At 48.5% G+C, this 26,812-nt stretch overlaps 2 protein-coding genes across 3 annotated transcripts; one reads left to right on the top strand and one right to left on the bottom strand.

Annotated features, from left to right (window-relative positions):
* The first annotated feature begins 6,680 nt into the window (after positions 1-6,680).
* LOC121475654 (tubulin alpha-3 chain) lies at positions 6,681-17,710 on the top strand. Its single transcript, XM_041729132.1, has 5 exons — positions 6,681-6,845; positions 13,664-13,886; positions 14,780-14,928; positions 15,259-15,939; positions 17,328-17,710. Exons 1-5 carry the CDS (start codon positions 6,843-6,845, stop codon positions 17,622-17,624), a joined length of 1,353 nt encoding a protein of 450 aa, XP_041585066.1. The 5' UTR covers positions 6,681-6,842; the 3' UTR covers positions 17,625-17,710.
* A 1,580-nt stretch (positions 17,711-19,290) lies between these two features.
* On the bottom strand, positions 19,291-26,462 carry MZT2B (mitotic spindle organizing protein 2B). 2 transcript variants are annotated; one of them, XM_041728845.1, is made up of 4 exons: positions 26,221-26,462; positions 25,883-26,031; positions 24,768-24,947; positions 19,291-19,553 (listed from the first exon to the last, which is right to left on the bottom strand). In XM_041728845.1, the coding sequence occupies exons 1-4, from the start codon at positions 26,382-26,384 to the stop codon at positions 19,396-19,398; spliced, it is 651 nt and encodes a 216-aa protein (XP_041584779.1). In that variant the 5' UTR covers positions 26,385-26,462; the 3' UTR covers positions 19,291-19,395. The 2 variants fall into 2 exon arrangements, with proteins under 2 accessions (XP_041584779.1, XP_041584778.1); XM_041728844.1 differs by lacking the exon at positions 24,768-24,947 and having other exon boundaries at positions 26,221-26,453.
* Between the last annotated feature and the right edge of the window lie 350 nt (positions 26,463-26,812).

Here is a 26,812-nt window from a genome sequence, read left to right as displayed (position 1 = left end):
CCTCTGCCTGTGTCTCTGCCTCTCTCTCTCTCTCTCTCTCTGTGTGTGACTATCATAAATAAATAAATAAAAAATTAAAAAAAAAGATTTTATTTATTTGTTCATGAGAGCTGCAGAGAGAGAGAGAGGCAGAGACATAGGCAGAGGGAGAAGCAGGCTCCCTGGGAGGAGCTCGATGTGGGACTTGAGCAAGAAGCAGGACCCTGGGATCATGACCTGAGCCAAAGGCACTCAAGCACCTAGCCACCCAGGCACCCCAATAAATAAAAAATCTTTTTTAAAAAAGTGAAAAAGTCATAATTCACAGAATGGGAGAAAATATTTGCAAATCATTTATCTGGTAAGGGGGTTGTATCCAGAATATATAAAGAATTCTTACAACTCAACAATAAAAAGATAAATAGCCTAACTTAAAAATGAGTAAAGGGTGGGGGAGGGGCCAAAAATGAGTAAAGGATCAGTAATGGGGACAGATGGTAGCTCTACTTGTGGTGAATATAGTATAATTTATAAGCTTTTCAAATCACTAAATTGTACACCTGAAATTGATGTACCATTGTGTGTCAACTCTGCTCAAACAGTAAAAAAGAATATAAATATAGATGAGTAAATGATGTAAGGAGGCATTTCTCCAAAGAAAATATGCAAACATCCAATAAACACATGGAAAGATTATTATTATTTTTTTTTTTAACATGGAAAGATTTAACATGGAAAGCCCCTGGGTGGCTCAGGGGTTTAGTGTCGCCTTCGGCCCAGGGTGTGATCCTGGAGACCTGGGATCAAGTCCCACATCGGGCTCCCTGCATGGAGCGTGCTTCTCCTTCTGCCTGTGTCTTTGCCTCTCTCTCTCTCTCATGAATCAATAAATAAAATCTTAAAAAAAAAAGAAAGATTCTTATCATCATTAGTCATTAGCAAGAAGCAAATAAAATCCAAAGTGTGATGCCACAATTTGCACCCCCTAGGATGGCTCTCGTCAAAAAGTCAGGTCATAAAAAGTGTTGATGATGTGAAGTGGTTGGAACCCTCATACACTGCTGTGGGAATGTGGCATGGTGCAGCACCTTTGGAAAACTGCTGGCCACCTCCTCAAAATGTTAAACATGAAGTTACTGATGAGGGAGCAGAAGGCAAGCTGAGGACAACGCACAAGCTGACACCCCGCAACCCCTGTTCCCCACTCCCAGTGAGATATGTGTGACACTCCTCCGGCACTTCTGGCTGTCCGAAAACTAAGGGAAGGGAAAGACAAATGGTTCACTGACAGAGATCACAGTCCTGCAGGACATGAGTCTCTATCAGTTTACCAATGTCTTAGTGATTTATAAAGAAGCATTTTTATCAATAGCCAAAATTTCAGAAACCCATAGACCCCATTTCCTGGAGCCTTAACATCATCCTCCCCTCCATAATGATGTAGAAAATAAAGGCAGAAGGAAATGTAAAGAAAACTAAATTTCTTTATAACCTGCACCCCACTGACAAATACTTGAGACAGGTAGAGTCTAACTTTCCTCCTGAAAACTCCCAACTGTCTTAATATTAATGCCTTACTAGAGGGGAAAACAACCTTAGCTTGACAATAGCCAGGACTGCAGGATCCTGAGAGTCTTCTCTAACAAATGAAAGTCCTTTTGGACACCTCCCATTTTCCTTACCTCCCCCATCTCATAATCAACCATTCCTCATAACCCCAGTATAGGCCCGCAGGTGTCTCTGTGCTTTAATCAAATCATCTTTTTTGCACCAAATACATCTCAAGAATTCTTTCTTGGCCATTGGCTCTGGACCCCCAACAACATACTCCAAAAACTACATTATTACTGTTTGATCCAGCCACCCTGTTCCTCAGTACATACCTGAGAAATGAAAACATGTATCCATACAAAACTTGCTTGTGAATTTTCTTTTTTTTTTTTAATTTATTTTATTTTATTTATGATAGTCACAGAGAGAGAGAGAGAGAGAGAGAGGCAGAGACACAGGCAGAGGGAGAAGCAGGCTCCATGCACCGGGAGCCCAACGTGGGATTCGATCCCGGGTCTCCAGGATCACGCCCTGGGCCAAAGGCAGGCGCCAAACCACTGCGCCACCCAGGGATCCCTGCTTGTGAATTTTCATAGTTCCATTACTCCTAACAGCCAAGAACTAGAAGCAATCCAAGTGTCCATCAACTGATAATGGACAAATAGAATGTGAAATAACCATTCAATGGAACATTATCTGCCCATTAGAACAAATAAAGAGGTGATACAACACTGATGAATCTTGAAAACATGATGCTAAGTGAAAGAAGCCAGTCACAAAAGACCACATATTGTACAATTTAATTTATATGAAATGTCCAGAATAGGCAAAACCATAGAGACAGAGAATAGATTAGTGGTTTCTAAGAGATGAAGGGAGAGAATGAACACTAACAGGTACACACTTTCATTTTGGGGGGTGATTAAAATTTTCTGAAATTAGATAGTGGTGAGGATTGCACAATTCTGTGAATATACTAAAAACCACTGAACTATACATTTTAAGTTGGTGAGTATTATAGTATATGAATAAAGTATACATATAGTATTTGACTAAAGTTGTTATAAAAATAAAAGAGGGGCACCGGGGTGGCTTAGTGGTTGAGTGTCTGCCTTTGGCTCAGGTCGTGATCCCGGGGTCCAGGGATCGAGTCCCACATCGGGTTCCCCTCAGGGAGCCCACTTCTCCCTCTGCCTATGTCTCTGTCTCTGTCTCTCTGTCTCCCACGAATGAATGGATAAATAAAATCTTTAAAAAAGTAAAAATAAGGGGATCCCTGGGTGGCGCAGTGGTTTGGCGCTTGCCTTTGGCCCAGGGCGCGATCCTGGAGACCCGGGATCGAATCCCACATCAGGCTCCCGGTGCATGGAGCCTGCTTCTCCCTCTGCCTGTGTCTCTGCCTCTCTCTCTCTCTCTCTCTGTGACTATCATAAATAAATAAAAATTAAAAAAAAAAAAACTATTCACATAGCCTTTAAAAAAAAAAAAAAGTAAAAATAAAATATAAATCACCCAACTTTTTCTAAGAAAGAACTCCAGGGGCAGGAAGGACTGAGTGCCCAGAGAAAGATGAAGCCTGGTGAATAGAGGAACAGAGAAAGAATTCTGGAGACCATTATTCCTCCCCACAAATTGGTCCCTCCGCATTGCCTGACTCAAGTCAATGTATTATCCTTTTTTTTTTTTTAAAGATTTATTTATTCTATTGAGAGAGAGAGAGAGAGAGAAAGAGAGCTAGTAGGAGAAAAAGGAGGAGAGAATCTCAAGTAGACTCCATGCTGAGCAGGGAGCCCAACTGGAAGCTCGATCCCAGGACCCTGAGATCATGACCTGAGCTGAAGTCAGACACTTAGCTGACTGAGCCACCCAGGCACCTGGCCAGGCATTACTCTTAATCACTGAGTCTATATGGCTCATGTGACCCAGGATGTCCCTCTGTCCTTCTGTCTTCTGTTAGTATCCATGGGATTGCTCAGATCAGCTCATTTATTTCGGTAGTCCAGGCCCTCCCCAATTTCTGAGTGTCCTTTGAGGGGTGAGGATGGGGACAAAAGAAATCTTCAATTTCTCCCAAGTCAGTCCTTAATGCTATCATTTCCTTCACTTTTGTCCATCTCCTGCAGCCTCTGTCCTTTCTGTCCCTACGATGGACACTCCCTTTCCCCAGGCTGCTATTCTCCTCAGGGCCAAATGTAGCCCAAACCCTCCATTCAAAGCCCAACAGCTTGTTGCCCCATATTATCTCTCCAAAATTATCCCCCAAACTCCTCACCAGTGGAAGTCATGTCTGTCCCTGTCCACTCCAGCCCTTACCAGGGGGTGCATCCTCCCAGCTCCCCCTATTTCCTATCAGCTTCTCTGTCCAAAATTGATCCTGGTTCCATGCACCCACTATGTTAGGCTTCCCTGGGAAGAGTCCCAAATAGGGCTTTCCAAACACCACTTCCTGGAAACCCCAGCTAGCTGCCTGACTGGGATGAGGAAAAAACCTGTTTTCTGAGTTGCTATCTAGGCAAGATAACTCTGTTCATAAGCTCCAGCTTTAGTTACCCCTCTACCTCAATAAAAAAAAGATTTTATTTATTCATGAGACACACAGAAAGAGAGGCAGAGACATAGGCAGAGGGAGAAGCAGGCTCCATGCAGGGAGCCCGATGTGGGACTTGATCCCAGGACCCCTGAGCTGAAGGCAGACACTCAACCACTGAGCCACCCAGGCACCCCTACCCCACACCTTTTAAAAATATCCACCAAGGGCACCTGGGTGGCTCAGTAAAGTGTCCAACTCGATTTTGGCCTCAGGTCATGATCTCAGGCTCTTGAGATCAGGCCAGTGTCAGACTCCACACCCAGCGAGGAGCTGGCTTCAGGATTCTCTCTCTTCCTCTGCCCTTCCTCCCCCTCAAATAAATAAATCTTTAAAACATTTATTTATGTATAAATAATATTTATTATAATTATATTTAAACATATATTTTAAATATGTATTTTCTAGAAATATATTATGTGTACATATATGTATACATGTACATATATATATATATATATATATAATAACAATATCTACTGAAAGTTTAATCTGGGAAAAGTTAGTGACCTTTACCACAACCACCTTATGAGTCATAGGTGCTTGCTACCCTGCTCCCTATCTCCTGGTGTGTTGTGACCCTAGACAGAGGACTTGTCCTTCCTTACCCCACAGCCCGACCCTGCCGCCACTCAATTGTGCACGAGTAATAAGTCTTGTGATTCTTCTTTTGTGTGGGTATACTGAAACTGCCCCTTGGATAAAAACGACTCTTTGGGTCTCACTTTTCCAAAGGGGGAGCTTAAATATTGAGGGAGCTACCTGTCATTCCCCTGTGTGTGTGGCTCGTGGCCTTACCTTAGTCATCAGGTCATATCTACATAAGATACACACAGAGAGAGAGACAGGCAGAGACACAGGCAGAGGGAGAAGCAGGTTCCATGCAGGGAGCCTGACGTGGGACTCGATCCCGGGTCCCCAGAATCACACCCTGGGCCGAAGGTGGCACTAAACCACTGAGCTACCTGGGCTGCCCTATTTATTATTTTTTTAGTCCATACCCAAAGTGGGGCTGGAACTCACCCCCCAAGATCAAGAGTCACATGTTCCAGTGACTGAGCCAGCAAGGCACCTCTAACATATTCTTGATTCAACACACCACCTTGGGCTTCTCAACACACTAGTTCTTCTTACCTCCAGACCACACTCTATCTGAATTCTGCCAAAGCAAGAAGGGAGTATGGAGCTGAAGAATTGTTCCTACTGAATGCATGGTGGAGGTGTTGCTCAAACCCAGACCATTGGAACTGCCACTGTGAATATTACTTCATCCCTTCATTGACCTAGAAGCGGTAGGCAGGGCAGGAAATCTGCATTTTGCATCTGCATTTTTGAAAAATTTAGGTTATATTTATAAATTATTATAATGTAATTTATGTTTATAATTTATTATATATACCTTGTATTTATTTATTTATATTCTCAACTTTTAACTCCTTTTTGGTCCTGCCTTTTTTTTTAAAATTAATTAATTAATTTATTTATGCATTATAGACACAGAGAGAGAGAGAGAGGCAGAGACACAGGCAGAGGGAGAAGCAGGCTCCATGCCAGGAGCCTGACCTGGGACTCGATCCCGGGACTCCAGGATCACACCCTGGGCCAAAGGCAGGCGCTAAACCTCTGAGCCACCCAGGGATCCCCAAAGGCAGACACTTAACCACTGAGCCACTCAGGTGTCCCTTAGGTAGTACTTAGAAGAGCTAAGAGAAGGGGCACTTGTCTTTTGTAGGGTAAACACAGACTCTTCCATGGACCAGCAGCAGGAATTGGGTAGTGAATGGAGGGCTCAGCCTCCCTTCCAGGAACCTTGCAAATCTGTGTCCTTTCACCAAGGTGTGTGAGTGGGGGTGGGTGAGTAATTCCCTGGTTTTCTGCATTGTGGGGCCTCCCGCCCCGGTCCTCCCCCTGAGGCCTCATGCGTCCTCTAAATGGCCAGTCTGTGAATCTGCGGCTGGTTTCCAACCCAGTAAAGCCAGATTCCTCAATCTAGCCACGGTCGTGCAGACCCCACCCACAGCCTTCAATGTCACCCTCTTCACCGCAGTCCAAGGGCCTCTGGCTGAGTCTTGCAACTCTCAGACCTCCCTGTCGCTCTGCCCCTGCCACCTACTACTCCTCTTAAAAATTCTTACCGGCCCAGGATACTAACATCGGCATCGGTAAAAGGCTGCTAACAAAATAACCCTTAAATGTATCTGCTCAAGCTTAAGTCTGCAAACCCCTTTCACCCTTAACAGCTCTTGTCACTTCCAATACCCTCGCACAAGTCAAAACGAAAACGTCCGAAGACTACATTTTACAGATGAACATGTAGGGCACGGGGGCGGGGCGGGGGGGAGGTGTAAGCTGTTACAGCAAGGCCTCCACCCCTCATTAGGGACGCCCTGCGGCCACCGCTCCACGGCTGCTCGGTGGCATGAGCCCCGCGGGTTCCCGCCAACGTTGCAAGCGACACTCAGCCACTGCGTTCCCGCCACCAGGTCGCGGCTTCCCGCCCAAAGTGACGACCAATCAAAAGCAATCTCGCCGGTCAAGAAAATGGCCAATCACGCTTGAGGTCCCTGCCTGGAACCCGCCCCCCCGAAGCGGTCGGAACCAATAGCATTCGCTCGAGCAGCGAGCCAATCAGGATGCGGAGCGCGGCGTGGCGGGCAAGCAGTTGGGCGCGTGGCGTGGCACAGAGAGGAAGTGGAGCCCGGCGTGCGACCAGGAGGCGACTACCATGGTATGGCGGGTGGCCTCGGGCGGGGGCGGGGGGCAGGCCCAAATGGCAGTGGGGCGCAGGGCGGGGGGCCCTAACGCGGCAGCTCCGGGACGCTTGTGCCACCCGGGAGTGGCACCCGCAGCGCTGGCCCTTCCCGACTCTTTCTTCCTGGAGCAACCCAAGTGCTGCACTCGAGTTCTCCGACTTGTGTCTCCTACTTGTGGGCTCACGAGGGGGCACGGGTAGGCAGTATTACAGCGTCCTGAAATAAGAATGGTAGAAAACACTAGATGCTGAAAAATCTTGCTTCCTCTGTTAAATGGGGTATTTATTTATTTATTTATTTAGGTTGGTTTCTACTTAGAATTTTCTTAGAGCAAAACCAAGCAAACAGGAATAGACGTGCTCATATTCCCCTTCTTGCGCCAGAAATAGCACACAGTGCACACTCTTGCACTTTGTTTTTGCATTGCACAAAAAAATCCAGTGCCCTCCATATCGCCGTACAAAGATCTTCATTGTTTACGGCTGCATAGTATTCGAGCGTGTGGCTGTAGATTATACAACCTGTTCGGGGTCACTGGGTGCTTGGACTTTTTCCCAGTCTTTTGTACATGGAGCTGCGATGAGTAATCTGTGCATGTGCTGTTTCTTGTTTCTTACCTAATGTAGGTGTACATGGGGTGCCAGGAGTGGATGGCTGTGGTTTTGTAGATCTTGTCAGATTCTCTTCCATTGGCAATACACGAGAATTCGTGTCTTTCCACAGCAGGCTAGGCTTCTGTCTTTCCCTTTTTTAAAGATTTATTTATTTATTCATGAGAGACACACACAGAGAGAGAGACAAGGGAAGCTGGCTCCATGCAGGGAGCCCACGGCGGGACTCAGTCCTGGATCCTGGTATCACACCCTGACCCGAAGGCAGATACCCAACTGCTGAGCCACCCAGGCAGCCCATAGGCTTCTGTCTTTAATTCATGCATTTTTATATCCTCATTTATAGATTTACTAGGTAGTTGTTAACACATTAATAGTTTACACATCAGTTGAACCCAGCCAACACCTGTGTCATTGTGCATTTCCAAATAATATGCTTATTTGGAAGACAAATAAGCAGTGCCCAAGAAGGACAGCCTTAGGTGGAGAGCCACCAAAACAGTCCTCCAACAGGAGTTCATGTGGTCCAGTTCAAGTTTCATTTAACTGAGGCTGAGAGCTCATCCTGTTTCCTCTCCTGATTACTGTGGTAGATTCCGAACTTTATATATGTGTGTGTCTGTGTATAACTATATATACAAACTATATCATAATTTACTATATAATAATTCATACTAACCTCTGCATTCTCCCTTTGTAAAAGTTGGTTTTGAGGCTTCTCTTATCAGTCATTGCACAGCCTGAAATCAAGCTGCTCAAATGAATTACTTGTAGAAGTGAATTATTTTAAGTATAAAGGAAAGCTATCTTCTGTTACCAGACAGGTAAAAGAAAGCTTTAAGATTAGGAGATAATTTGTGCATTTCATCATTTTCAGGAGCTTTTTTTTTTTTTTCTTTTTTAGCTAAGGCTTCATCTTAAGAAATAAAAACACCATGATTAATACTTTCAGAGAGCTATTCCACCATTGTTGTTTGATACGATAGAATCTTCTTAAGTTGAAATGCCTAAAATTTGATTTTTAAAGTTCATAGTAATTGAACCAACTCAATTAGGAAACTTCCGGGGAGGGAGAGGTGGTGACAAGTTGTGAATATAACCTCAAATAACTTAACATTGATATTCTCTGAGAAAATATTGGCTGTTCTAGGTACTTTGTTAGAAGAGTTTGTGTCTGAAGATGAATTTAGTAGAGGGTCATCTGGGTGGCTCAGTTGCAAACGTATGCCTTTGGCTCAGGTCATGATCCTGGAGTCCTAGGATCAAGCCCCATGTCGGTCTCCCCGCTCAGTGGGATGTGTGTAGGTACATGCTGTCTCTCAAATAAATAAATAAAATCTTAAAAAGAATTTAATGGGAATCCCAGCATCAGAAATTATGTTTAAAATCCTACTTTGGGGATGCCTGGGTGGCTCAGCAGTTGAGCATCTGCCTTTTACTTGGGGCAAGAACCCAGGGTCCGGATTGAGTCCCGACATCGGGTTCCCTGTGGGGAGCCTGCTTCTCTCTCTGCCTATGTCTCTGCCTCTCTCTATGTCTCTCATGAATAAATAAATCAATCTCAAAAAATAAATAAAATCCTACTTTGTGCATCCCTGAGCCTCATCACCAAGTTTAGTATCTTCTGGAGAATTTGTCCCTGCCTCTAAAGGCAATTTTTTTTGGGGGGGGGGGGCTCAGTGTTGCAGTTTGGTTAGAATCAGAATTAGACCATCAGCTGTGATTTAGGCCCTTGTCTTTCATGTAATAAAAACAAGACCAGAAGCCGAGTTTGGAGGCTTCAGAGCTTCAATCCTAAAGATTAGGAGATGACAGTGCTAGGTTAGGAAATTAGAAACAACTTGAAATTGTTTGAGATTTCTGAATTGTAATGTGATCATAATTAGATGATAGGAAAATAATACCCATAGTTAAAAAGATCTGGGCTTGTTGTCAGGAGTGCTGGGGGTGGAGGCAGCTGAGGGTTTTGGCCTTGCTGTTCAGGGGTGTGATAATGGTGATTGGTGGCAGGAGCATGGGTGCTCAGGGCTCTGGGGTCCACTCTCCCCTCCCACTACAGACCAAACTCTTACTGGAATTATTTGGAATTTATTTAGACTTGTCTTATGGGTGACAGAGAATGTGGTCTACTTGGCAAATGTTTCCTGTGTGTATAAGAATGTGTATCCTGCTGTGTGGATTGGAGTATTTTCTAATGTAATTTAGATCGGTATTGTTGATAGTGTTGTCCAGGTCTTCTCTACCCTGACTGATGTCTATCTAGTTGAATCAGTTATTGAGAGAATCTCGAAGTCTTTGATTGTGGATTGTCTGTTCACCTTCCAGTTCTGTTTTTCTTTGTATATTTTGAAGTTCTGTATCAAGAAGCTATGGTTCTAATAATACATAACCATTATGGATTATTATGCTTTTCCTGTTGAATTGGTCCCTTTATCATTATGAAATGACCCTCATTCTTTAGTAAAATTCTTTCCTTTGAAAGCCACAGTGTTGGTCCTGGGCTTTGCTATCCCTGCTGTCCACCACCAGGCTGAGTGCCTTATTCACCTGGGCTCCCTGTGAGCAATGTGCTGTCATGTCAGCCAGGTGTGACCCAGGCTGCCTCCTCACCAGGGAGAATGCTGAGAATGTAGAGACTGTAAGTTCCCACTAGTATACTCAGCAGTGGGTTGGAGCCCACTGGTGCTTTTGGAGAAGTGGGAGATGAGTGGCAGAGTGGAAGGCTCCAGACTCGCCACCTTGTCCCTGTATGCCTCAGCGATGTCACTGCCCTGCTGTGTGCCTGAGCACTTCTCCCAGCCCTGCTGCCCAGCCTCATCCAGGGTGGTATTTCCTTTTGACTTGCTTGGAGAGAGGGACACCTGGATGGCTCAGCCTGTTCAGTGTCTGCCTTCAGCTCGGGTCATGATCTTGCTCTCTTGGGATGGAGCCCCACGTCAGGCTCTGCTTGTCAGGGAGTCTACTTCTGCCTCTGTGCTCTCTCTCTTTCTCTCAAATAAATAAAATCTTTAAAATAAATAAATAAACTTGCTTGGAGGAACACCTGGCAGCTTGCCTGTCCCATCCATCCCAGCTCTCTTCTTCTAGACCTAAGGTCAGTCTAAGCTAATAGCAAGCAGTGTCAGCAGAAAATAAAATGAAATAAAAACTGTACTGTTCATCTAGCCCCTCTAGCTTGCCTTTGGTTTAGGCTTAGCATGGTATATGTTTTCAATCCTTTACTTTCTAATCCATCTTTGGGCTTCTTATAGTTGGTTTATAGTTAGGTCTTGCTTTTTCTCTGACAATCTGCCTGTTAATTAGATATTTACACTTAATTTGTAACGATGTTTACTGTGGTTATTGGTAGGGTTGGGTATAAATCGACCACGTTGCTGCTTGTTTTCTGTTTATCTCCTGTTTGTTCCCTCTTTCCTCTCTTTTCCTGCCTCTTTTGGATTATTTTTATGATTCCATATTATTTTTTTTATTACTTTTGTGACTGTACCTCTTCTTTTTTTTTTTTTGTGGTTGTTTTGGGGATTATAGAGCACATCCTCAGTCTGTCGCAGTCTGCTTTCAAGTGATATTATACTACGTCCCAGCAAAATACTTATATTTCTCCTCCTTGGGCTCTGTGCTACTATTGGTCATATTTTAATTTTTTTTAAGATTTTATTTATTTATTCATGAGAGACACAGAGAGAGAGGGGCAGAGACACAGGCAGAGAGAGAAGCAGGCTCCACACAGAGATCCCGATGTGGGACTCAATCCCAGGACTCCAGGATCACGCCTTGGGCCATAGGCAGGCACTAAACCGCTTAAGCCACCCAGGCATCCCATATTTTAATTTTATATGAGCTATAAACCCCACAATAAATCATTGTTTTTGCTTTAATGTTCAATATTTTAAAAATACAATAAAAAGTCTTTTATGTTTGCCCACATGTTTAGCAGTTTTGGAGTTGTTTATTACTTTGTGTAGTTCGAATTTTCCATCTAGTATTTTCCTTCTCTAGTTAATTCTTTTAACATTTCTTATAATAGTGATCTGCTGATTATTCATTCCCTCAGTTTTTGAATGGTGAAGTATTTTGCGCCTCTCTCTCTCTCTCTCTCTCTCTCTCTCTCAGTTTCATTGAGCTGTCAGGGTCATAAAATAAAAACAAAGTATATAATTTGACAAGGTTTAACAGTTATGTATTTTTTTTTTTAAAATTTTTTTTTAAATTTATTTATGATAGTCACAGAGAGAGAGAGAGAGAGAGGCAGAGACATAGGCAGAGGGAGAAGCAGGCTCCATGCACCGGGAGCCCGACGTGGGATTCGATCCCGGGTCTCCAGGATCGCGCCCTGGGCCAAAGGCAGGCGCCAAACCGCTGCGCCACCCAGGGATCCCTAGTTATGTATTTTTTAACTCAGTAAAATTTGATCTATTGTTGTGTTGTAATTACTGACCGGTTAGTATTTCTGTAAAGTTTTTATTTTAGAAAACTGCCAATTACATGGTTAAACTTCTCAATGCAATAAAATCCAAAGTATTTATTTATTTTTAAAGATTTTATTTATTTATTTGACAGGGAAAGAGGGCATAAGCAGGGGGACCAGCAGGCAGAGGAAGAAGCAAGGAGCCCAGTGTGGGGCTTGATCCCAGAACCCTGGGATCATGATCTGAGCCAAAGGCAGATGCTTAACCAACTGAGCCACCCAGGTGCCCGTAGACAAAATATTTATTTTTTAAAAAGATTTTACTTATTTTTTCATGAGAGACGCAGAGAGAGGACAGAGACATAGACAGAGAGAGAGAAGCAGACTCCTCGCAGGGAACCCAGTGCAGGACTTGATCCCAGGACTCTGGGATCACGCCTTTGAGCTGAAGGCAGATGCTCAACCGCTGAGCCACCCAGGCGTCCACAGACAAAATACTTTATTTTATTTTATTTTTTAAGATTTATTTACTTATTCATGATAGACATAGAGAGGCAGAGACACAGGCAGAGGGAGAAGCAGGCTCCATGCCGGGAGCCTGATGAGGGACTCGATCAGGGGACCCCAGGATCGCGCCCTGGGCCAAAGGCAGGCGCCAAACCGCCGAGCCACCCAGGGATCCCCTGAGAAAATATTTTAGAACAAGTCTTTCAATACACTGATCTTTCAGCAATGCAGAGGCTCTCCCTATTAGCTATTAATTCTATCCAGTGTATTTTGCATTTCAGGTATTCTTTTTTATCATTAGCAGTTTGATTTAGGTCTTTTTTATATTTCTCATTTTCTTCTCTACCTTCCTGGGATATGGATAGGTATGTAACAACTATTTTAATGTCCTTGCCTACTAGTTCTGTCATCTCTGTCACTTATGGGTCAGTTTGTTTTGATTATTTTTTCTTTTCATGTGGTCATATATTCTCTGTGTGTGTGTTTGTGTGTGTGCGCGCGCACGCGGGCTTATACCTGGTAAGTTTAGATTGACATTAAAAGTGAGCCTTTAGTGTAGGTCTCATTTGGTCCCACTACTAAAGGAAGGGCTCCCTTTAGTTCTTTGTGACTTAGGAGGCCTTTCCCTCAAGACGCCTGAGAGCTCAAGAGTCCCTCACACATGGGTGCTGAGTGCTACTCCATTGTGGACTCAAGTGGGACTCTTTGCTGACATCCACAGAGCTCTTTCTGTGCAACTCTCTCCCCTCCACTATTAGCGACATGGTTTCTAGATACCTTAGCCTCCTTAAACACTGAATTCTCTCTCAACCTGGGGAGATCCCTGGGTTGGTTTCTGCCCCTTCCCCCAAATGTAGCCTGGAAACTCCCCAGCACTCGTCTGGGGGCAATGCTAAGGCTTACATTGTCTGAATCACTGTCTTGTATTGCCTGCTGTCCAATGACTATAAAGTGTTATTTCATATATTTTGTCTGATTTTCCAAGCCATCGTTTACCAGTTTTTAACATTGCTGATGGCTTGGAAGACTAATTTACCATGGTTCTATTACTATTCATAGTTTAAGTGTATGTCTCTCTATGTTGTGTAGATAAGTGTTCAGATATAAATATCATTGGAAGTTCATGGGATATAATGTCTGAGGAGATCTTAAGACAACAAAATATTTTAGAAAGACTAACTTAGGATGTTTGGTTTCATTTGCATGCAATATAGTGTTGATTGCCTTGAAGACAAGGGGGTCTCAATGCTTATGTTCTGGTCCCCAGCGCGAGTGCATCTCTATCCACGTGGGGCAGGCAGGTGTCCAGATCGGCAATGCCTGCTGGGAACTGTACTGCCTTGAACATGGAATTCAGCCTGATGGTCAAATGCCAAGTGACAAAACCATCGGTGGTGGGGATGACTCGTTCAACACGTTCTTCAGCGAGACTGGGGCTGGCAAGCATGTGCCCAGAGCAGTGTTTGTGGACCTGGAACCCACCGTGGTCGGTAGGTCCTGGGGCACTTGGGTGGCTTTGCTGGGAGAGTGGGGGAGACTCCCTGAAGCCCCATCCATGTCCCCTGGGCTCCTTCCAATCCTTTTGCAGAATGGATGAGACGTACAAGTATATGCCCGTGGCTGTGTTAGGTGAGAAACCACGGGGTTAGTGCTTAAAGTGTCCTTGACACCGAGGCTCCTGATTTAGGAGAACCTAAAGTACAGAACAAAGATGGGCTGGGACTAGATTCACTTGTGGCCGCCTCAGAGCCAGGTGGGTGGCTATGTAAACCCCACCTGCAGGGTGCCCAGTCACCGGCCCCGCCCTGACTCTGCACACATCTGATACAGGTGCACAAGAGTCTTGACCTGCATCTTAGACATAGAAGGTAACTAGAGAAGATTCGTTGGGATCCTGCAGATTAGAAGCCTGAGGTGGTTCTCAGGGAGAGCTACAAAGAGAGAGCACCTTCGGCGGCCACCCAGGAGAAGACAATGTCACCCTGAAGTGTGAGGCGCAGGCCACATAGGGTGCCCCAATGGGACTGCCTGGCAAAGTCATGCTGACGTGGTGACTGTCCAGGATGTAAGGGATTTTTTAGTTAGACTCTTGGATGTAGCTCCAGATCTGAAGAAATAATTCCATGGGTGAGGGTGTGAGTGGTTTCCCTTCTTTGGGGACCAGTCAGATTGGACTTGGTATCTCCAGTTGATGTGACCTACTAGAGCCATAGGTTGCAGCTGTGGTCTGCATGTTGCACAGACATTTTCTATGAGACCCTGATGCTGCTGCCCCCCAAGGAACAGCATGTGCTTGGTAGATCCAAAGGGTCCCCGAATCTATCCCCTTTGGCGAGTTAACAACAGGCCTTGAAGACCGACGGCCCACGTGTCCTCTTTGCAGATGAAGTGCGCACGGGGACCTACAGGCAGCTCTTCCACCCAGAGCAGCTGATCACCGGGAAGGAGGACGCAGCCAATAATTACGCCAGAGGCCATTACACCATCGGCAAGGAGATCGTTGACCTGGTCCTGGACCGGATCCGGAAACTGGTAAGAGGGCGCTAAGGAAGCTTCTTGTGGGTGTTGCCCTGGACAGGAGGGTGGGCAGGGATGGCGGCCAGGAGATGACTTGGACAAAACCCCAGGCCAGAATCTCGAGTCCACGTCTTCCTTCGCGTGTGGCTTCAGTGCCTCCTCCATCACCCATCCGTCTTAACGTCTGCCCTGCTCTTTGCTTCTGAGCATCACACGGGTGCCCTGTGGACGGTTTGAATGCGTGGTGTCCTGCAGAGGGAAAGAGAAGTGACTGTGGCTCATCAGAGGCTGGCAGTGTGGCTCCCACCCTGGCGGCACTGACTCTCGGTCTGTGATTTCTCTCAGGCGGATCTGTGCACGGGGCTGCAGGGCTTCCTCATCTTCCACAGTTTTGGGGGCGGCACCGGCTCTGGGTTTGCGTCTCTGCTCATGGAGCGGCTGTCGGTGGACTACGGCAAGAAGTCCAAGCTGGAATTTGCCATCTACCCGGCTCCCCAGGTGTCCACGGCCGTGGTGGAGCCCTACAACTCCATCCTGACCACCCACACCACCCTGGAGCATTCCGACTGTGCCTTCATGGTGGACAACGAGGCCATCTACGACATATGTCGGCGCAACCTGGATATCGAGCGACCCACGTACACCAACCTCAATCGTCTGATCGGGCAGATCGTGTCCTCCATCACGGCCTCCCTGCGATTCGATGGGGCCCTGAACGTGGACTTGACAGAATTCCAGACCAACCTGGTCCCGTACCCCCGCATCCACTTCCCCCTGGCCACCTACGCCCCGGTCATCTCAGCCGAGAAGGCCTACCACGAGCAGCTGTCCGTGGCCGAGATCACCAATGCCTGCTTCGAGCCGGCCAACCAGATGGTCAAGTGTGACCCTCGGCACGGCAAGTACATGGCCTGCTGCATGTTGTACAGGGGGGACGTGGTCCCGAAAGATGTCAACGCGGCCATCGCCACCATCAAGACCAAGCGCACCATCCAGTTTGTGGATTGGTGCCCGACTGGATTTAAGGTAGGACTGGGTGATGATGTGAGGTTTCTCCCGTCAGGGGCAGCCGACCAAGTACAGAAGGCCTTTTGTGGAGGATACCCCTGATCCATGGCAGCCAGCCCCTGGTCATCTGAGCCTGAGTGATAATTTATTCAGTGGGGCCTTTTGAACTTCCTTCCTTAGTTATCACACTATATATATATGTGATGAGAATTTTTTTTAACTTCAAACAGGAAATTTTTAGAACAATTTTTGTTTCCTCTTTTGGGTGGTTAATTTGTGTGGAAAATGTAGTTTGGGTTTAGAAATGCAGAAATTTTGGAAGCATTTTGAGAATTTATATGGATATTTTAAATTGGGGCATTAATACAATACAAACATTGCTGTCGCTAAACACTTCATTCCACTGGCACATAGAAGTTAACCCAATCTAAATATCGCATGCAATGTTTGATTTAGAGAAAAACTGTCGTGTTTTTGGGAAAAATATGATGCCATATTTCTCTCTCTTTTGGTAAGCTTAGCAATTCTGACCTGAGTTTGCCTCCAGCATAGTTTGTAGTCACCTTCCATTTGATACAGGATAGGAAACTTGATGTCACTTTGCAGCTTTGTCCATAGTTTAAATACTAAGCCCTGTCAAGGCTTTCCATCATAAAATTTCATGTGAACACAGCTACACCTGTTCATTGATGTGCTGTTGTGGCTGCTTTGTGCTACAAAGACTGAAGTAATTGTGACAGAGACCATGTGGCCCCGCCAGCCTAGAATATGTACTGTCTTGCCCTTGACGTTCTAAGTGACCCTGTGTATTGCTACCCAAACCTCTGTCCCCTGGTTTAGAAATTTGGAATGCCTCTCCTTTGGTCCCAGCCCTGGATTATCACCCCCTTTCTCCTATTAGCACACCTAGGCCGCCTCCTGTTGCAGTGGTAGCAGCAGTCCTCAGACCTCTGACAGCAATCCTGTTGTCCTGGATTCACAGGCTAGCTCTCTTAATGGGAGACCGGGGTGGGAGGATGATCTCCCCTCATAATAAAACCATAGTGTTGTGACTCAAGCAGAAGAGGTTTCAGCTACAGCAATGAATCCTCGTCTGTAGAATCCTATGGAGAAAATGCCATCTAAGGCATACAAAGCATTATTCCTTTTTAGAAGAAACCATCCTGTTACCTGAGCACATCACATGGCTCAGAGGCTGGGACACAGCCCTTCAGGCAGCTTGGAACCGAGCCAGGCTGGCTGGCCCTTTTCCCTGTTGTCCTTGTCTAGAAACCAGCACCCTGCTCGCCTGACACTTTGCCTGGCACAAAGAAGGCACCTGCCGGTCTCCTGTTTGCATGAAAGCACCCACCATTTCTGGGTTTGACTGAAGCTTCACAGACTGCTTTCTTCCTTTTCTCTGGCAGGTGGGCATCAACTACCAGCCCCCCACTGTCGTCCCCGGGGGTGACCTGGCCAAGGTGCAGCGGGCCGTGTGCATGCTGAGCAACACTACCGCCATCGCTGAGGCCTGGGCCCGCCTGGACCATAAGTTTGACCTCATGTATGCAAAGCGAGCCTTTGTGCACTGGTACGTGGGGGAAGGCATGGAGGAAGGGGAGTTCTCCGAGGCCCGGGAGGACCTGGCAGCCCTGGAGAAAGATTATGAAGAGGTGGGCGTGGATTCTGTGGAAGCAGAGGCTGAAGAAGGGGAAGAATACTGACCGGAGTGGAGCTGGCAACCATCTCTTTGTATCGCCCCCACTATAACATTACGAGATAGGTTTACCTATTAAAGTTTCTGTTTGAAGCATCGTGTACCTTGTCCTGCATTTTGACATAATTCTGATCCAGATCCCTGTCTTTTCCAAGTGGATTTCCAGGGAGGAAAAAACAGGTTTCCTTTCAGAAAAAAAATTAAGCATGTCTGTATGTTTAGTTACCACATTAATCCTAGAAGAAGGCTTCAAAAGTCATGGCTGAGGGTATTAGGAAAAATGCTTTGGTTGTTTTTAAATCTTTCACTAGTTCTTGATGCTCCTTTGGAGAATGGAATTGTAACCTGGTTTGTTTTTCCAAATCATGGAATGGCCACTTTAACTCAGTCTTGTGGGAGGGTCCAGGGAGGCAGCCCTGCCCTAGTACAAACTCTTACTGAGGCTCCGTTTTCAGCAAGGCCTTTGTTTTGGGGGGCATTGTTTTAAATCTTTTTTTTTTTTTTTTAGATTATTTGGAGTGCAAGCAAGTGAGCAGGAGTAGTGGGGAGGAGCAAAGGGGAAGAATACTGAATGGGAGCGGGGCTGGCATGTGTTCCTCTCCCCCTACCCCCTTCTGCTACCCTGCAGCACAGCTGGTCTCCAGTTATTTACAATCAGAGTTTCTATATGAAACCTTTCTATTGTGATGCGCAGCTGGGACACACTCCTGTGCCTGCAGGGATAGGTAGGACCCCAAAGCCTGCCGGGTCATGTGGAAGGCTGTCCCAGGTTATACGGTAGAAGCAGGGAAACGATTTCCAAACAGATTTCAAAGCAAAAAAAATTTCTAGATTCTAGGTAAACTGAGAAGTTCAGTTGGGTTTGTCATTTTTCAGGCTTTTCTGTTGACAGCACATGGTGACTAATGTGTAAGTCAGGAACTGGAGTTTGAACATTGGAAGGGGGTTGTTGACAAGTCCCTAATACTGTGGGCGAAGTGTGTAGGGTCGAGGACATTTTTAGGGGGAAAGGAGTCTTACTGAATTCTGCATGGCATTCACAGCCCACAGGGTGAGCTCTAGGTTACAACACACATCATCTTTGATTTCATTGTGCACATAACCTATATGACATCATTCTACCTCCATGCTCACACCCTTGCAGATGAGCACCCCGGGAACAGTCTCAGCAAAAGCACTGCCCCTTTCCCTTTAGCAAAACATGGTGTTGTCGGTTTATAAAAGATCTGGTAATACAGTTGACCCTTGAACAACATGAGTTTGAAGGGTGCAGGTATGTGGGTTTTTTACAGTATAAATATCTTTTCCTTATGATTTTTTTTCTAGCTTCTTATTTTAAGAATACAATATATCATACATACATAAAATATGTTAATCAACTGTTTATTGATAAGCCTTCCTGTTAACAGTAGGCTATTGGTAAGCTTTGGGAAGTCAAAGGTTACATTCATTTTTCAACTATGCAGGGGATTGGTGCCCCTAATCCTTGTGTTGTTCAAGGGCCAACTGTACAGATACGGTCTTTCCAACCTGAAAATCAGGTACAGGAAGGTGAAATCACTTAAGTCACTTAGTTCAACTGCAGCACAGCGAGGCCCACCATGCAGAACTGATTCTAAATCTTTGTGTTTTAATATATTCAAAAGGTGATAGCAAGCAGCTTGGATGGACCCTCGGTTTCCCACAAAGCTTTATTACCAACTGGGGGGAACCCCATGTAGCCTCTATCAGGAGGCTGCCAAAGCCCACAGCTGGGCCACACGAAAAGTCTGCCCATGTCAGGTGCTGCTCCGAGTGGGGCTCTTCCCTGGCCCACCCCCCTTCGGCAGCCTGGTAGCACTGGGTTGTCGGGGCATTCTTTGGCTGGATCCTTCCCGGCCACTGCGCTCTGCCAGTGCTGGGCCTCCACTCAGAGCCGCGCTGCCTTTGTTTCTCCCTGAGCAGACACAGAACACAATCATTAGGAACCAGGGCAAAATCCAGTCATCACATCTACTGCATTGTGTTCCTTGCATATTATGTCTAGTACATCTCTGTCTGACCTTTCGGCCAGGAACCCTCTGTCAACCTTAAGCTCTGAGGCTGAGGACTGCCTGGAAATGGCATATCCAAGAGAAGTCCTCAGCAGAGTGCAGGAGGCCCTCAAGCATGCGTCCTAGGACAGAAGCAGTGCAAGGAGCAATAAGGAGAGTCCGAGAGGCCCATTTTGGGAAAGGTAAGCTCAGCTGGTTGACTCTAGCCCTGGAAAGCGTGAGGACCCTGCTGACCACCAGCAGTGCTGGAAGACTCACCAGCAGGGCTGCTGCCTCCCTGCCTCCCCTAGCACTCCCCGCTCCAGATCACCCACAGCTGAAATGCTGGAGGCACATCCATCAAGAACAGAAGTCAGGCTTTTGGATTTGGACTTCAGCAGCTCCTTCTCACAGGCGTTTCTCTGCCTACCTCCGAAAGTATTTTGCAAACATTTGGTGGTCAAGCCTCTCGCTCTCAAGTTCAACCCTGTGATTGAGTTCCTATCAAGGCTTGACTGCTCAACGAGACTTGCCCTGACCACAAGTAGTTACATTCAGATGAAGACCACTGGTGCAGATAGCCCTTGACTTAGAATTTACTTACCTTACCCTCTTTCTTTGAAGACAGGAAAATCTGAAACCACACTTGGACCTCAGGGTGTTGACAGCATTCATAAGACTGAGAGGACACCACAGTGGATAAAAGATGCCCAGGGAGCAGGCTCGCCCACTGGGTCCCAGTCCCTCCCCATGGGCTTCCCTTGGCCAGGGCTCTTCGCTACTCCTGTCTGGCAGGGTCCACCCTGCAGACTCTGACTGAGGTATGTGTCCTGTGTTTGACCCTCAAGCTCAAGGTCAGTTCTTAGTCAAATAAATAGCCTGCCCTGGGGACTGGTAGGTTTTTGGAGAAAAGACACCATGAGGTTCCTTGCGGGGGATGTTTAAGACATTCCTGTTTCACTATCTGCCATCTGAACAAGGGGAGGCAACTGCACATGCAGTGTACTGCAGCCTCTGGCTTCTCCAGGTTGTTAGACTTGCTTTCCATGCTCTCTGGTACAACAACGCTCCCCCCAAGATTCCTACAGAGTTTAGGACAGCCCTCCTTCAGAGCATTTCTGAACAGCTCCCCTCTACGGAACAGGGGGACTCTGCTGCTCAGTAGGCTGGAAAGGGTTATTAGAGTGGTGGCACGCTTGGGACTCAGATTTTCCCCTGCTTTGCCACCCTGGGCTTCACACTCAGTTGCTTGCAGACAGTGGATTCAACAAAGATGTAAGAACGGGTTACCCAGGGCTGAGGGCATGTGGTGGGGTGAGGTGGGCCAAATCAGCCTACCAGTGACTCACAGAAAAGACAGACACAAAGCAGAGAGGCGTCACTATACATTTCCTTTTTCCTGTTACAAACGCTGATATTCTGGTTCCCACTGACTGGTCAGTGGGCAAGGACCCAGTCTCCTATGAGTGCATTAGGCCCACTGCCTTGCAGCTCGCCACAGGCTGGTGCCCACTCTGAGCCCATGTCCCTCTCCAGGCTGGCCTAACCCTGGGTACTTAGGTGCCCCACAAGCTCAGCTAGGGGCACCACCTGAAGGACTTGGAAGTACAGCTCAAGCACAGCTCACCCACAGCAAATGGCAAGAGGGGGGGGGTGGATCTCAGATGTGGGCCTGAGTCTGCAGCTTTTCTTCAGCATGGCACACACCTAAATTTCCTCTCCCCCTCAGCATAGTGACCAGGGCCCTTCTGGAAGCTCAAGGATGAGAGAAAAGGAGAAAACAGCAAATAATGTTCATCTTTAACTTGTTGAAGCTGATAATCCCTTGAAATAAGACACTAATGTAACGTTGAGCCATAAAAGGCATAAGAAAATCATCTAAGAATGAAAGTAGACCACTTATCCAGCTCTCTGCAATTCTTAGAACCTTCAGTAATCATGTGCTCTCACTGTTAGTTGGGAGACCCACTCAGGCCTCATTTTAGACAGAGCTGGGGAAGTTAAGGAGAGTGACACTTTGGTCTCAGGAGAATGGTGTGCAGGGCCTGTCAGTGGACAGATCTGTTCTGTTAAGCCTGACTCCACCATGCGCCCCTACACCTTGCAAGGGACTTTCTGGAGCTGGTCCTATCTGCCCCAGCTCCCTGTGGTGGGGTAATTAGGGTCAGGTGGAATCTGGAGAGCAAGGCTGAGCCAAAGGTAGGAGGGGTGACATGTCCCCAGACCCAGTGCCTGAGGGGGCCTCAAACAGTTGAAGACGATCACTGAACGTTAAAAAGCTTGGCGTATTGTGTTATAAAGTTGGTGCTCCTCCTACTCCTAAAACCTGACTGCTCTGATGAAGCAAAACCCCAAATGCAACCCAAAACACACCCCCTACAGCTGGGGAGTTGGCCCACCCCAGTGGGACCCACTGTGCCATTTACATCTGGTGTGACTCATGTGGTCCTGACTCCCTATCCCCTGCAAGCAATCCTGGCAGGGGTGGGGGGATCGAGGGTTGACAGCCTGAATGTGGGCTGCTGCTCCCATCCCGCATATGGTTCCCAGGAACGGCCTTTCTCCTTCATGGTGGCAGTGCTCAAATGGGCCAGAGGGGCCGCTGAGGCCAAATATTAGTGACCAGGTGGACACTGGATGCGTGTTGTGTGAGGAAGGAAAAGAACAGGGGGGGTTGAAGCAGCACAGTGGTTGCCCCAACATCCTTAGGCTGGTTGGCAAGGTCTGATGGCCAGGGTGAGTATGCAGCTAGGACCATCCATCACTGCTACTGGACAGCCCACCGCAAGGTCTAACCCATCAGCCAGTCTTGCTGCCCCTTCTGGCCTAGTACACAGGAGGGGCATAATCAGTGCTTCCAGAAAACATAACACATAGAATGACAAGGACTGATGTGCACCAGGGACATGCACACATGCATTTTTAGCTCTTAATGTAGCCTATGATTCTTGGGAGGTGTGACCCCTCCTGCACATGTACATATGCCTGGACTCAGTGTTTCAGGCAAGTGTCGTTGTGATTGTTCTGGAGCAGCGCTGTCCAATAGATACACGATATGAGCCACATGTGTCCTTCATTTTCTAGTAGCCATGTAAAAAAGTAAAAAGAAACAAAATTAACTAAAATAATGTATTTTTAATTAACCCAAAATATGCGATATTACTATTTCAACATGTAATAGGTACAAAAATTACTTGTGAGGTATTCTCTTTTTGTGCCAGTTCTTAGGCATCTGGCCATCTGAGGTGTACTTAAACTTGCAGTGAGTCTCAGTCACACCAGCCCCAGGGGGCCCATGGCTTCCATATTGGACAACGCAGCTCACAGCTTCGGCACACCAAACTTCATCTTACACGTTCCGGAGGAGCATCTTTTTAAAGTATACAGTTTCCCTAAGCTTCAGCAGAGAACACTCAACTGAATTTTATTTTTCCTTAGGTGACCAGACCCTCACTAAGACAAACATTTACCCCTCTGTGCTCTTGGGTCTTCTGCTTCTCCATTTTCTGCCTGAGTAAGCTTGTAAGTGAAAGTCCCCACAGCCCACCTGGATAGCCAGGGGACAAGAACCCAGATGACCCCTGTGCCTGCCTGCTGCAGCTTACCAGATCAAACACCTGAGTGGGGCTCCAGCCCCCGGTCTGCAGCAGCTTCACACCCCAATTCCATATGAAATCTAAGGCCAGGTAGCCCCAACAGCCCCAAACCCCATCATGATCCTAGGCTGCCACAGTCCCCCAACTGATCACTGACATCTCTCCTCTTTCTCTACCCTAGACCCTGCCCAAGGTCTGTGTGGACAGATTATGTGATATGTGGCCTCAGAGCTCTTGTCCTCTATTGCCTCTGCCTCATGGCCACAGTGCACTCCTGGCATGGCCCCTCATGTGCTCTACTCCCCTTCAGTGCTTCCCCACCAACCTCCTTTCCAGGCTGCCCTCTGTCCCCATTGGGCATCTCCCCAGGACCTCTATGTCTTCATATCCTGATCGCTGGCAGCAGACCCAAGGCCTAAACACTTGAGAAGTCCTCATGGGGCCCAGAACTCCATGCCACTCTTCTCTCCATGCTTGGGGATTCCTCCCCCACCTCTCTCAGAGCCGCTCTATGCCACTGCTCCCAGTGCCAAACCCACACTACCTCTTGATTCTCCACCCCACCCTCTTCTTTATCCCCCCTCCAAGCTCAGGCCTATTTCTGCCAGGGGCCTGGGCCTGCATCTGTGGCTGGAGCCCACCCACTACCCCTACCTTGAAGGGCTGCAGGGCAACAGGACTCTGAGTCTGCTTCACTCTTGCTGCTCCAGCAAGGCCAGCTACACTGGCTTCCTCCTGTCTCTCACCATTGATTTATCTAGTCATCTCCCTCACTGGAGGAAGGACCTGTTCATCTCACAACCCCTGAGTCCTCAGCACTGACAGCCAGCCTCGCACTCATGAGCGGAAACACCCCCTCAAATCAGAAGGGCTCCATTCCAGTTTCTCCCTCCTTCTGTCCACGGATTCCTCAACTCAGCTTTGTAATCTACCCACCTCTACCCTGACCGGCCCCTTGGCCTTCTCTCCCCCTCCCCCCAGCCTGAACTCCAGGTGGCACCTAGAACATTGAGGTGGGTGCAATGGGGAGGAGCATGGAGAGCACAGCCAGGGCACCTATGGGATCTCAGGCCCTCATACCCTCCTGGTCTGGGCCTCCAGCCTCATCAGACCTGACAATACCTGGAAGGTACCCTTGGCTTAGGAGGCAGGCAGGAAAAGGCAATTACAGCTTATCCTCTAGGCTACCGGTCTGGGTGGGTGACAGCATCTAAGAGGCCAAAGTGTTTCTCATACCTAAGGCTTCACTCTCTATAGCAAAGTAAAGGCTTTCCCGCCCCTCTGCCTACTATCCTCCTCTGGGGTGAGAGCACCTCCACAGAGTACAGGGGGTGGTGGTTCCATTCTAGAAATATTGCAGGTTGTCTCTAATAAACTGAGGCATGAAATCCTGTCTCGGTCTCTTAAGTTGTGTGGCAGGAATGGCCCATAAGGTCCTGCCCTTGCAGCTCCTCTAGAAGCTGCTCTTCCTTCTGGGGGCCACAGCAGTTTCCACAGAAACGAGAGAGCACCAACCCCCAGAGATAAACCAATAAACGCAACCTGCAAAAGGAGAGAACAGGCAGCAAGAGAACCGGAGGGAACCGGGGGGCCCTGGAGAGAGAGGCGAGTGCGTGGCAGCTGGGCCGTGGAGCAGAACCGGAGAGGCCGCAGGCCGCGGGGCCGAGGAAAAGGAGGGCCTTGCAGGGGGACTACGGTTCTTGGCAGAGAGAAAGGAGGTCTCTGGAGGTCAGAGAGAGACACAAAGAGAGTAGACAGAGCGTGGATCAGTAAGGAAGCCTGCGCTCCAGGGCCCAGGGCCTCTCAGGACAGGGGACATAGGTACCCAGGGCCCTGGCACTCCCACCCACAGGGGCCCAGCCTGCCCTCAGCCCGAACACCAGCCCCTTCTCAGGATGTCTGTGAGTGCCTGAGGGCTCTGGCCAAGCATTCAGAGCATTTCTGAAACTGGGAGCAGATGCGACACACCAGGAGGATGCAGTTGGAGCTCCACTGTGACACCTTCATTAGTAGTGCCAGCTTATCCCCCAGTCCTGACTCTCAAGAGTGAGGAGGCCCCTCAAACTGAAGCCCAGTGCTGTGCCCACTCAGGCCTGTGTACCCTGCGTCTAGGGCAGCCTAGGGCTGCCACGCTGACCCCTGTCCTGCAATCCAAGCAAGGAAGCTCGGCTGGCTATGTTCCTGAGCAGCACCTGGGCACAGGTGGCCCACAGATGGAGAGGGTGCAGGAAGGCCTGTGCCTGCCCCACTCCCTGAGCGCTTTCCTGGAGGCTTGTACACACCATGAGAACAGGAACCAACACCACCTTGCTCCTGTCTTTGTGGAATGAAAGCACTTCTACCCAGCGCGGCAGCCGCAATCCTAGATGAGCCCTAGCCCGCCTGGGCACCCTGGACACCCATTTTGCATCCACCTGATCTGGATTCGCACACGGGCACTGTGAAGGGTAGCAACGAAGCCAAAGCTGGGGACTGGAAACCAAGAATGGAGCCCTTGGATGGTCCCTGCAGGTGCTGGGAGAAGACCCACAGTAGCGCCCTGCCGCTCAGGGCCAAGCCTGCCTCGTGTCTGGCGCTGCCCGCTCCCTTCCCCCGCCACCCACCGCCGAGCCACGGGGGGGGGGGGGGGGGGGCGGAGCGCGGGGCCCGGCTCTGACCTCGGGTCTCGGGCACGCTGGATGTGGGCAGAGACACGGCCGCGGGGTCCTGGGGCTCGCCCGCCAGCCTCTGGCCAGCACACATGGACTTGAGCATCTGGAAGACGGCGAGGGGCGCCACGTTCAGCTTCAGCAGGTCCACCAGGATCCTGGAGAGAACACAGGCGGTGGGCTGTGAGCCCTCCCCGCCCGGGCCTAGGACGGCCACCTCCCTCGGGTCCCCCAACTGTACTGTGGGCGCCCACAGGGGCCCGGAAGGTGCGGGGGGCCGCTGCAGACCAGGGGCCGGGGCGGGGGGGCCGGGGCAGGACGACGCGCACCCCCCCGCGCGGGCTCACTTGAACACGTCGGGGTCGATGGCGCCGCCCGCCGCCTGCGCCAGCTCATACAGCTCCATCTCCTCAGCGCTCAGCACCTTCTTCCGCCGCAGCGCGAGCTTCTGCAGGGCCGCCTCCAGCCCCGGGGGCGCTCCGGGCCCGGGCCCTGCGCCCGGCGCCGCCATGTACCGGACCCCGGGGAGGCGCGCGCCGCTCCCGCCGCTCCGCCGCCGCCGCCGCGCCCCGGCGCTCCCGCAGCGCCCCCTGCCGGCCCCGCCCGCCGTCCTCTCCCCGCCGCGCCCCGCTCCGCCGCTCCAACCGCAGACGTTTCCCTGCGGGGTGAGGAGGGGTAAAAGCAGGAAGATGCTCGTCTCTAGCCCGAAGGCTGAACGACAGCCTGCATAGCTTTGATAAAGATCAGATAAGGGCCGGTTGCTACATCCTCAAAGGTCTCCTGGCTGCCGGTACGTCTCACGGGTAGTCACTACCGAGCTGAATGATACGCACCAGAGAAACCTTGCGAAAGTAGTTTTAGAAGGAGAAATCCCAAGAAGACATTTGTGACCTAATAATCCCTGCACAGCCCCTCCGATAGAACCGCCAGCCTCATTCA

Source organism: Vulpes lagopus, chromosome 14, assembly GCF_018345385.1.
Source record: "Vulpes lagopus strain Blue_001 chromosome 14, ASM1834538v1, whole genome shotgun sequence".
NCBI lineage: Eukaryota > Metazoa > Chordata > Mammalia > Carnivora > Canidae > Vulpes > Vulpes lagopus.
The sequence above is the reverse complement of the archived record's forward strand: the minus strand, read 5'-3'. Positions and strand labels throughout refer to the sequence as shown.